General features: G+C 43.7%; 1 protein-coding gene across 1 annotated transcript; it reads right to left on the bottom strand.

The window, feature by feature from the left end:
* Positions 1 to 249: 249 nt before the first annotated feature.
* On the bottom strand, positions 250 to 2,715 carry LOC311041298 (E3 ubiquitin-protein ligase TRIM21-like; the record flags this gene model as incomplete). Its single annotated transcript, XM_084086205.1, has 3 exons — positions 250 to 789; positions 1,620 to 1,754; positions 2,599 to 2,715. The coding sequence occupies 3 exons, from the start codon at positions 2,713 to 2,715 to the stop codon at positions 250 to 252; spliced, it is 792 nt and encodes a 263-aa protein (XP_083942331.1).
* Positions 2,716 to 10,908: the final 8,193 nt, after the last annotated feature.

Raw genomic sequence — 10,908 nt, 5'->3', positions numbered from 1 at the left:
AAAGTGTTTGTGAAGGGGTGTAGGGGTGAAGGGGTGTAGGGGTGGATCATGTCCTGAAGGTCAGGAGGTGACGTGGCCTTGACTGCCTTGTAGGTCGTCACCAGTGTTTTGAACTGGATGAAGCGTCCTTGAGCAAGGCACTGAAGCCCTGACTGCTGCATATAAGCAGGTTTGTTCAGAGTTACGATTATATACTGTGTAATTTACACATTCTATTGTAAATGCAACCCTCATTGTAAAATGTAAGGGTTAATCCTGTAAATCAGTGTGATTGACAGGAGAGATGATCAGAGGAGCAGAGTTTCTACCACCATCATTAAGACATGGACTGAAGAATGGAAAGAGTTTCTCAGTGAAGGTGCAGCCAGTGAAAGAGTAGAGATGAGCTCTGGTCTCCACATCATAAAAGGAGACCAGACCCTCCTCATAATCCACAAACACTCCCACTTTCTGGACCTCCTCTCTTACAGGGAGGAGGACAGCAGGGTCAGCATTACCCCAGTACTCATTTCTATTCCTCAACACTACAGTCCAGTAACCATTGTTGGGTGTCACTATGTTAAAACCTTTCCTGTTGATGGACTCTCTCGCCACTCCTAAACGCCACTCAGTCTTCCCTGTAACCTGAACCTCATAGTAAAACCTTCCTGAGGAGAAGCTTTGTTTTCCTAAGACATTGACATAGATACAGAATCTCTCTGTGCTGTCAGGGGGATTCTTCTTTACGGTTCCACAACTCACTTGTTTTCCATCCTCAGACAGGACGTCTAAGAACCCAAACAGTGACGTCTAAGAACCCAAACAGTGACGACTCAAAGTTACGATGGAGGAATGGTCAGCTTTGACTTCCACTCGGTGCTCTAATGGTTTCAATAGGAGGATGTAAAGCCTGCTTCTCTTTCACCAATGTCCTCACACTGTGTGGAATCAGCCTTTAAATACAGCACCTCAAATCTCCACTCATCAAATATGACGTAATTTTCCCAAAAATGGAGTTCCACGTGACTCCAGACCGGCCTGAACGTACTGTGATTGGACACGTCAGGTAACCATGGCAACATGGGGCGGCCTTAGAAGAATAGTTTGAGAGCTCCCTGAGGAGACACATTAAAAAGAGACAAAGGAGAGAACAGACAATATTCTTAATTAAGAAAAAAAAACTGATGCATTCAAAGGGCAATATAGATAAAGTACTGTTCAAAAGTGCTATTCTTCTCAAGATGTCATGGTTTTGGTTTTAAGGGCAGTATATGACGAGCGTTCAGGGTTCTGATGGTTTTAAGGGCAGTATTATTTGAGACACACATACGGGTATTTCGGGGCGTGGCCGAATTCGCCATTCCTTCACCGGGTGAAACAACACAGCTTTGACCATTGAAATTGCATTACGGAACGAACACATCGTTACATTGCATGGGTTTGTTTCATCATAGCTCGACATATGGTGAAGTATTGTAGTGCAGGTCTTTGCAACAATCACCCATCTCGTGCAAAATTAAAACGGGACCACACAATATTGTAACGGCCGAGAAGTGCAGCGCCCCGAGCCGGAGTCGAACCCATGACCCACGGCCCACCAGTCCAGCCAACAACCCCCCGCGCCAAAGAAGCTAGCTCACTTGGTGGAGGAAGTTGTGGCGGATTGGGGACGCTACACTCTCCCCTCGATTCGAATTGAAGCGCGCCCTCGCGCTTCTCGGTTCACCGCACACGGCCGGTCCCTCTCGTCCCTCACGCGAGGGCACGCCCCACTCCTGACACCAATGTAACGGCCGAGAAGTGCAGCGCCCCGAGCCGGAGTCGAACCCATGACCCACGGCTCACCAGTCCAGCCAACAACCCCCCGCGCCAAAGAAGCTAGCTCACTTGGTGGAGGAAGTTGTGGCGGGTTGGGGACGCTACAATATTCTAAAATTTCAGAGATTCTGCCAAAAATCATATTATTTGAGACACATGGGGTTGATTGGATTTTGTGTTTGTGATGAACTGTGATGAACTGCTGCAGATAAGCAGGTTTGTTCAGAGTTACGATTATATACTGTGTAATTTACACATTCTATTGTAAATGCAACCCTCATTGTAAAATGTAAGGGTTAATCCTGTAAATCAGTGTGATTGACAGGAGAGATGATCAGAGGAGCAATGTTTCTACCACCATCATTAAGACATGGACTGAAGTATGGAAAGAGTTTCTCAGTGATGGTGCAGCCAGTGAAAGAGTAGAGATGAGCTCTGGTCTCCACATCATAAAAGGAGACCAGACCCTCCTCATAATCCACAAACACTCCCACTTTCTGGACCTCCTCTCTTACAGGGAGGAGGACAGGAGGGTCAGCATTAGCCCAGTACTTATTTCCATTCCATAACCCTATATCAATCAACCCTATAGTCCAGTAACCATCGTTGGGACTCAATTGGTATACACCTTTCCTGTTGATGGACTCTGGCCACTCCTAAACGCCACTTAGTCTTCCCTGTAACCTGAACCTCATAGTAAAACCTTCCTGAGGAGAAGCTTTGTTTTCCTAAGACAATGCCATATTTTGAGAATCTCTCTGTGCTGTCAGGGAGATTCTTCCTTACGGTTCCACAACTCACTTGTTTTCCATCCTCAGACAGGATGAGGTAGGGATTTGCTGTATCAGGGTCCAGAGTTACATCCACCTCATATTGCTGGATCCTCCTCAACTCAGCATCACACAGCTTGTTCTCCATCTCTTGACTGAGTGTCTTCTCCAGCTGTCTAGAACTGTCCCACTGACGTCTAAGAACCCAAACATTGACGTCTAAGAACCCAAACAGTGACGTCTAAGAACCCAAACAGCGTCGTCTAAGAACCCAAACAGTGACGTCTCAAAGTTACGATGGAGGAATGGTCAGCTTTGACTTCCACTCGGTGCTCTAATGGTTTCAATCGGAGGATGTAAAGTCTGCTTCTCTTTCACTAATGTCCTCACACTGTGTGGAATCAGCCTTTAAATACAGCTCCTCAAATCTCCACTCGTCAAATATGACGTCATTTTCCCAAAAATGGAGTTCCACGTGACTCCAGACCGGCCTCAACGTACTGTGATTGGACACGTCAGGTAACCATGGCAACATGGGGCGGACATGGCTGAGTGGTTAGAGCGCCTCCCTGGGAAGGCGAAGGTCCCAGGTTCGATTCCAGCAATGTGTCAAAGCGTCAAACTGAGCAAGACACTTGTAGACTAGGTCAGTTTTACAAAAATCTTAACCCTGAAGGCAAATTGTGTTAATTTATCACATACATGTTTTGTAGGGGTATCAAGGTTTGCTGAATCCAAATCTGCTGTAAAGCTCAAAATTGCACGCTTCAATGCGCTCTTTCCTGCATCAAAATGTACTTAAAGTACCAAAGGTAAAAGTACTACATTTTTTGAAAATAGCGGATCTACAAGCTCACAACGTGTCGCATTGCGACGCGTTGTGAGCTTGTAGATCTGCTATTTTCAAATAGCCTAGGTATAAAATAGGGTTAAAGTGGTTAAAGGACATTTCGAGTCATTTGACTCATAGTTTCTTTAGCTCACCTTATTTCCTGACTACATGACTGCAGGTGTAGTTCAGTCAGTCAGTCAGTCAGTCAGTCAGTCAGTCAGCGGCAGTGCCCCAAAGCATTATGGTCATTGTAGTAATGCAGCAGTCCAGTCAAACCCCAGTCAAACACACAGACTTCTATATTTTTCTGGCCATAGGGTGCAAATGTTTAATTTTGCTACTGTTATGTACTACAAATATGATTAACATTGAGTGACCGTAAGTTCTTCCAGGCGTGAAATGCTCCTTTAATGTATGTTTCATTATATAATAAATGATATCTGCAAAGTAACTAGTAACTAAAGTTGTCAAATAAATGTTGTGGAGTAAAAGTACAATATTTGCCTCTGAGATGTAGTGGAGTAGAAGTAAAAGTATTGGAAATTGGAAATACTCAAGTTATGTGCAAATACCTCAAAATTGTACTTAAGTACAGTACTTGAGTAAACGTACTTAGTTACTTTCCACCACTGCTTTTGGCATAGGTGGGCAGGGAAAGCAGCCGTGGCACCAACTGACCATTCAGGTGCATCCATACCACCTGGGTCACTGGAGGAACATCAGGATGTGGAAGGTGAGCTTGGTTCCAGACAAGAGCTTGCAGGGACGTGCACAGATAGACTCTAGGTGGTGCTAGAGCACCTGCCCTTTGCCCTCTTGACCAGAAGTGCCCTTTTGAAAAAAAGAGAAAAAAAAGTTTTTTTTTCCAGTTTACAGCAGGGGTCTTCAACAGGGGGTCCGGGACCCCTAGGGGGCCCGCCAAATCTTTTTGTGATAACCACTCGAAACCTAGCATCCCTTTTCTGAGGAGAACTTTAGCCAACAATAGCCGATCTACAAGCTCACAACGCCTCGCGCTGCGAGGCGTTGTGGGCTTGTAGATCGGCTATTTTTATAGGTATAGGTGTAGAGGGAAAAAAGAGCAGACCAAGTAAACAAAAAAAAGTATCATTTACTTGAGCACCTGCCCCTCAAAATGTCTGTGCACGCCACTGAGAGCTTGATAGTGGGAACGCATCATGTGAGGCTGGTGGCAGAGTGTCTTCTGCACGACCTGTACAAAACAACTAGTTCTGTTCCATGGTTCTGTAGCACACGACCTATACAAAACAACTAGTTCTGTTCCATGGTTCTGTAGCACACGACCTATACAAAACAACTAGTTCTGTTCCATGGTTCTGTAGCACACGACCTGTACAAAACAACTAGTTCTGTTCCATGGTTCTGTAGCACACGACCTGTACAAAACAATTAGTTCTGTTCTATTGTTCTGTAGCACACGACCTGTACAAAACAACTAGTTCTGTTCCATGGTTCTGTAGCACACGACCTGTACAAAACAACTAGTTCTGTTCCACTGTTCTGTAGCACACGACCTGTACAAAACAACTAGTTCTGTTCCACTGTTCTGTAGCACACTGTCTTGTGTGCGTCGTGCCCTCGGGCCAGAGCAGCTTGTGGTGGTCTCACACCACTAGCTCCCAGATGGTCCTGACAGGCAGCAGAGCATCACATTTCAGTCCGTGGCAATAGATTAACACATAAAGACCTGAGGCTGATTCTACAAATGTCTTCTAAATCCTATATTTCTATAATCAGTGGTTCTCAAACGTATTCATGTCAAGGACCCCTAAAATGATACGTATTTGGCTGCCGACCCCCATCATCTCAAAATGTTTTGTTCCACGGAACTCCAGAAGCAAAGATTTGAGTTAAAAATGTTCGCTTTAAAAATAATATGTATTGGAGCCAAAGATATATTCAAAGATTTGCACAATTTGCCATGATTTACAAAAAAATAGCAGCTCTGCAAGTGCGTACCGTGCTACGAGCTTGTAGATCTGCTATTTTTGAAAAGCCAAAGTATAAAATGATGGTTAAAGCGGTTAAAATCTAAAATGACAAATCACATTTGTCTCTCAAACATGACAATCCCTTCCTGCCATCAGTGTTGCCAGGTCTGTTTATTATATTAAGCGACTTTGGGCTTATATTTCTGTAAAGTTGCTTATAAATATTTGTAGTTGCGGGTTGCAGTTTTTTAGGCTTGTTTCTAAAGTGTGGTTGCTTATTTTAGTCTTGTTTCCACGTTCTTGTGAAACATGTATTTGTCCCCTAACATCTGAACATGTTTTGTGCCGGGTAGCCCCTCGCCCAGACCAGATCTGTGTTGTTAAGAGTGTTTCAAAAAATGATTCTTCCACATTTTATTTCAAGATTTAAAAACAAAATCTACAAGATCTACAAGCTGTGAGCTTGTAGATCGGCTATATTTACAAATAGCCGATATAAGCTAAAGCAGTATACAGTATGTATAGGTTTAAAGTGTTCATTTGGCCTAGTAGTCGATTTGTTTGGGGCTTGTTTTCCTAGACCTGGTTGCTTATTTCTCTCACAAAACTTGGCAACGTTGACCTTCGCTCTCCCCTGAAGCCCTTCGGCCTCCATTGATGCATTGATGAACACAGATCAGTGTTGATTTCGTCCACTAAAACTATGACGATTGTTTTTTGTCGACCTTTTTTCTCTGACGAAAACAAAATAAATATTATATATGTTGACAATTTCATCAACAAATAAAAACTAGACTAAAATGTTAGTGAGGGATCTAGTGGAGAAGAGATCCAGTGGAACTAAAAGGCAAGTCATTTTATGTTTGGTTGCGCTCGGGTGTTGCACTTTGAAAATAGCCGATCTACAAGCTCACAACGTGTCGCGTTGTGACGTGTTGTGAGCTTGTGGATCTACTATTTTCAGCATGCAACCAAATGTAAAATCAGCCGTTACGACACCATCAAGGCACCACCAAAAAAACAAAACATTTTAGTCGACTAAATCAACTGTAGGTTTAGTCGACTAAAATCTGATGATATTTAGTCGACTAAAACTAGACTAAAACGAAAACATTACGGATGACTAAAATATGACTAAAACTAAATGGAATTTCATTCAAAAGACTATGTGACTAAAACCGAGTCAAAATGGGGTGCAGTACAGCGCAGCGCTCCGACGTTTCCAATACTAAACCCGAACCAAACCCGCACCCTAACCCTAACCGCACGCGGATGCCACATAGTCGGAGAAAAGGTCTGTCGGATTAACGCATGCCTCCCGTCAAAATGTGCTGTCAAAATCAACACACAACAGATATAGAAACACCAACAAACACAGAAACATGGAGATACAAGGCTTCTGGTCGACGGGGGGGGGGGGGGGGGGGGGGGGGGGGGCGTCTCGCTTCCTTCATTGCTGACTGTCAAGAGGAGAAACCTCAAGCTTTGCAGCTCGAAACGTGGCGCGAAGCGACACGCTTGGAGCTTGTAGATCCGCTATTTTTGATTTTATTTTTATTCGTTTTGGACATACTTACACTCAACAGAGGCGATCTCTTACTTAACCCATTAAGACAGTGTCTGTGTCACTTTTAGATTTCTTTGGCTATTCACAAGATAGCGGATATACTGTAAAAGCTCGTAGGGCTGGCTGCACAGAGTGCCAGGCCACGAGCTTGTAGATCTGCTATTTTTGAAAAATAGTGAAAATTCGGGCAAATCTTTGAATACATATATTTTTAAAGCAAACATTAACTCAAAGCTTTGCTTCTGGGAGATTCTACAAAATGTCTCCTAAATCCTAACAGTTTTCTGAAAAAACGTACGTTGCTATAATATCAGAGGTTCTGAAACTTCTTCATGTGAAGGACCACCAATGATATGTATTTGGCCATGGACCCCCCCCCCCCCCCTATCTCAAAATATGTTGTTCCAGGGACCCCCCAGAAGCAAAGATTTGAGTTAAAAATGTTCCCTTAAAAAAATATACATATATTATATATATTCAAATATTTGCAAAAAATGTTAAAGATTAAAAAAAAAATAGCAGATCTACGAGCTTGTAGATCTGCTATTTCTGAATAGCCTAAAGACAATCTTAAAATGACATGCAGATGCGTTCCCGGTCTTAATGGGTTAAGACAGACGGGGGCTGCAGTTGGCCACGTGCGCGGTCACGTGCGCGGGCCACCCTGGTTTACTGGGCTAATAGCGTATGGGGGGGAGGGGGGGGGGTGGGCTTTGATTCATATGGGAAACGGTTTTCATCATAACACCAGGCAGGCTCCCCGTTTCTCTGCTCACAGTACAGAGAGCATGATGCTGCCTGGAGCCACTACTATGGAGATTACTGATGCACGCACACACACACACACACACACACACACACACACACACACACACACACACACACACACACACACACACACACACACACACACACACACACACACACACACACACACACACACACACACACACACACACACACACACACACACACAGCATAATTAGTGCATAGGCAAAGGAAACACCAGTACCCACTCACAGGCACGCGCGCACACACACACACACACACACACACACACACACACACACTCACAGGCACGCGCACACACACACACACGCTAGACTAGGCAACATCAACAAGACAGTGGTTTTCTGAAGGGCATTTTTAATTTTCCTCGGCCAATTTTAATCCTTACACTCAACGGACGCCGAAAATAGCCATTTTACGAGCTCGCAACATCTCTCTCTCTCTCTCTCTCTCTCTCTCTCTCTCTACACATACATACATACATACACACACACACACACACACACACACACACACACACACACACACACACACACACACACACACACACACACACACACACACACACACACACACACACACACACACACATAATGAATATATGCATGCCGTTTAAGGAGGTATAAATTTGATCTAACTTAAACATAAGCTCTAAATATCTTCAAACGTTGTGAGGGCTTTTGGCCCTCACAAGAGTAGCAAAACAAGTAATTGTACACACGCACACGCGCACACACACACACACACACACACACACACACACACACACACACACACACACACACACACACACACACACACACACACACACACACACACACACACACACACACACACACACACACAATAATGTATGCACACACACACACTAATAACCTGGGGGTGTAAAAAAAAAAACTGAGGCTGTTGTTTAACTGTGTTGTGTTGTGTTTGGCCTGAACATCAGCACAGAGGAGAGAGGGCTGCTGGCTACACACAATAACAACACAGCTGTCTGCTATGTACACAGAGGTTCAGTATATATTATAACTTTACTCACTTTTTTTCTTTTTTTCTTTTTTTTTTTATTATTGCGCTCTTTTTCTCTCTAAGCACCTTAGCGTCTATAAGTATATCATGCACAGTATACATACATTGCTGCTATGCTCAGGCACCTTAGTTTGTCTCTTATCTAAGGTACTTTGTAAATATGTAGATAACTTGTTTTCGGCCTTCTATTGCTCTCTGTTGATCTCCTTCCCACTTAACCCCCTACCCCTCTTCTTCTCTCTCCCCACTCTTCTTTCTACGGAATGTAACGTTGCGATGGGAGTGATGTACAAAAACGAATTTCACCCACTTTTTTACCTTGTAAACCTTTGATGTGACAATAAACCTGATTTTGATTCTGATTCTGATTCTGATACTCACTAGTTACTTTGCAGATTTTGATTAACCACTTCATTCCTATATACATTTCGGCCACTTGAAAAATAGCAGATCTACAAGCTCACAATGCGTCGCGGTGCGACGCATTGTGAGCTTGTAGATCGGCTATTTTCAAAATAAGTTTTGAAAACTTGGGAAATGGGACATTCTGCATATGAGTACTTTTACTTTTGGGTACTTCAAGTATATGTTTGATGACGATACTTTTGTACTTATACTCGAGCACATTTTTAATACGGGACTTCTGCTTGTAACAGAGTATTTCTACATTGCAGTATTGATACTTTTACTTAAGTAAGTAAAACATGTGAGTACTTTTTCCACCAATGAGGGGGACACACGGCAGGGACCGAGGCCATGTCCTAACTTGTCGTGTCCCACAAATGAATGCCCTACTTGATCATACTACCTACTATACTTACCTATAACATGCTATACTTACCTATAACATGCTATACTTACCTATAACATGCTATACTTACCTATAACACATTTACTGCTTATCATCAGCCACGCTGTAGAACAACATAATCAATGGTGCAAAATACACCGTCTGCTACTGTAGTCGAGGACAAATATAGGGTTTATTTTGGCCAGTGGTGGAAAAAGTACTCAAATGTTTAACTTATCAAGTATCAACAATGCAATGTAGAAATACTCTGTTACATGTCAAAGTCCGTAATTCAAAATGTCCTTGAACAAAAGTACATTATGCAGAATGTCCAATTTCAAAATTTTCAAATGTATAAAATGCATAACAAATCTTTTGAAAAAAGCAAATATATGCAACGAGAGTCTAGGACGTGTGGAACGTTGTCCAGGGTGTTTTAGAGAAGAGAGAAGAGTCTAGGACGTGTGGAGCGTTGTCCAGGGTGTTTTAGAGAAGAGAGAAGAGTCTAGGACGTGTGGAGCGTTGTCCAGGGTGTTTTAGAGAAGAGAGAAGAGTCTAGGACGTGTGGAGCGTTGTCCAGGGTGTTTTAGAGAAGAGAGAAGAGTCTAGGACGTGTGGAGCGTTGTCCAGGGTGTTTTAGAGAAGAGAGAAGAGTCTAGGACTTGTGGAGCGTTGTCCAGGGTGTTTTAGAGAAGAGAGAAGAGTCTAGGACGTGTGGAGCGTTGTCCAGGGTGTTTTAGAGAAGAGAGAAGAGTCTAGGACGTGTGGAGCGTTGTCCAGGGTGTTTTAGAGAAGAGAGAAGAGTCTAGGACGTGTGGAGCGTTGTCCAGGGTGTTTTAGAGAAGAGAGAAGAGTCTAGGACGTGTGGAGCGTTGTCCAGAGTGTTTTAGAGAAGAGAGAAGAGTCTAGGACGTGTGGAGCGTTGTCCATGGTGTTTTAGAGAAGAGAGAAGAGTCTAGGACGTGTGGAGCGTTGTCCAGAGTGTTTTAGAGAAGAGAGAAGAGTCTAGGACTTGTGGAGCGTTGTCCAGAGTGTTAGTCAATCATTTAAGCCCTGCAATGAATGAGGACGATGATTACACCTTCAATTGCTACACACCCCTCCTCTCCCCCTCTCCCCGAGTGCGCCCGTGCTCGCTCTCGCTCTCTCTCTCTCTCTCTCTCTCTCTCATGAATATGTATGATGGAGTCTCTGCAATGCGTTTGGCTTCGTCTGACGCGGCGAGATGAAGAGGAGCTTCCTGAGCTGTTAAAGCTGCTTTCTGTCCAACTGCCTCAGTGTATGGAGAGAGAACCATGGTTCTATCTACTAGAGAGAGAGAGGGAGAGGGAGAGAGAGAGAGAGAGAGAGAGAGAGAGAGAACCATGGTTCTATCGAAAAGT

This window comes from Gymnoscopelus microlampas (genome assembly GCF_963454915.1).
Source record: "Gymnoscopelus microlampas genome assembly, contig: SCAFFOLD_88, whole genome shotgun sequence".
NCBI lineage: Eukaryota > Metazoa > Chordata > Actinopteri > Myctophiformes > Myctophidae > Gymnoscopelus > Gymnoscopelus microlampas.
The sequence above is the reverse complement of the archived record's forward strand: the minus strand, read 5'-3'. Positions and strand labels throughout refer to the sequence as shown.